This window comes from Leiobunum rupestre, chromosome 2 (assembly GCF_980474605.1).
Source record: "Leiobunum rupestre chromosome 2, qqLeiRupe1.1.hap1, whole genome shotgun sequence".
Lineage (NCBI taxonomy): Eukaryota > Metazoa > Arthropoda > Arachnida > Opiliones > Sclerosomatidae > Leiobunum > Leiobunum rupestre.
The window spans coordinates 50196408-50197495 of record NC_143385.1 but is presented as its reverse complement, the minus strand read 5'-3'; the positions used below and the strand labels follow the sequence as shown (position 1 = coordinate 50197495).

General features: G+C 42.6%; 1 protein-coding gene across 1 annotated transcript; it reads left to right on the top strand.

Annotated features, from left to right (window-relative positions):
- The first annotated feature begins 200 nt into the window (after positions 1 to 200).
- On the top strand, positions 201 to 1088 carry LOC149957802 (uncharacterized). Its single transcript, XM_090167140.1, has one exon. It carries the CDS (start codon positions 201 to 203, stop codon positions 1086 to 1088), a length of 888 nt encoding a protein of 295 aa, XP_090023266.1.

The following is a 1088-nucleotide window of genomic DNA, read 5'->3' as shown; positions in this document are numbered from 1 at the left end:
ACTATTACGCGATAGTGACCGGAAAGATTTAGTTCAAGACTAGTGGCGCTAGAAACTTGTTTCGGATGGACCGTACAAGGTCCCTGCGGAGAAAAAGAAGGGGGAATTGGAGTACACTGCAACCAAATCAGCGCTCTCCGAATTAGCGTAACCGAAAGGGAAATTTCCAAAACAATGGAAAACATTGGACTTTAGAAAGCATGGGTATAGAAGATGGGGAACAAACAAATATGGATCTAAAGAATTCCGAAATAGTGGAAAATTTCAACCGTGAAATTAAAATGATTGACGGTAGATATCACGTAACGTTTCCCTGGAAAACTGATAAATTAGCGTTACCAGATAATTTAGGACAGGCCACTATTAGGGGAAATAGCTTGATTAAAAAATTTAATAAAGACCCAATATTGTACGAAGAATGCAAGGCGGTTGTTGACGAACAATTACGTTTAGGAATAGTCGAGAAGGTCCCCCAACCGGAAATAAAACCCCCGGGCACGTATTATCTCCCACCACAGGCCGTAAAACGCGACAGCGTCACGACTAAGGTGAGAGTGGTTCTAGATGGCTCCTCACACGCTATGGGCGCACCCTCGTTGAATGACCTATTATTCAGCGGACCTAACTTAAACCCCGACTTACTACTAATTTTGTTGAGGTTTAGAATTCATAAAATCGCGTTTATAGCAGATATAGAAAAGGCGTTCTTACAAATCGCGCTATCAGAAAACGAAAGGGACTCCGTGAGGTTTTTGTGGTATAACGAGGACTCGAGTAACAAACTAATGGAAAATCATTTTATCCATCTTCGAATGACACGCGTGCCATTCGGAATCACCGCTAGTCCATTTTTACTGGCAAATACTATCAAATACCACATTCACCACACGAAGGAGGCCGATAAAAAGGCGGTAACAACCCTGGACCACGATTTATACGTAGACGATCTAACGGGAGGGGACAAAAGTGTCAGCGAAGCGTTTGACCTATCAGTAAACGTCAACAAGCTAATTAGCAGCGCTAACATGAACTTTCGTAAATGGCAAACGAACTCTCCCGAATTAAGAGCCCTCTGGGGTGAGAAATAA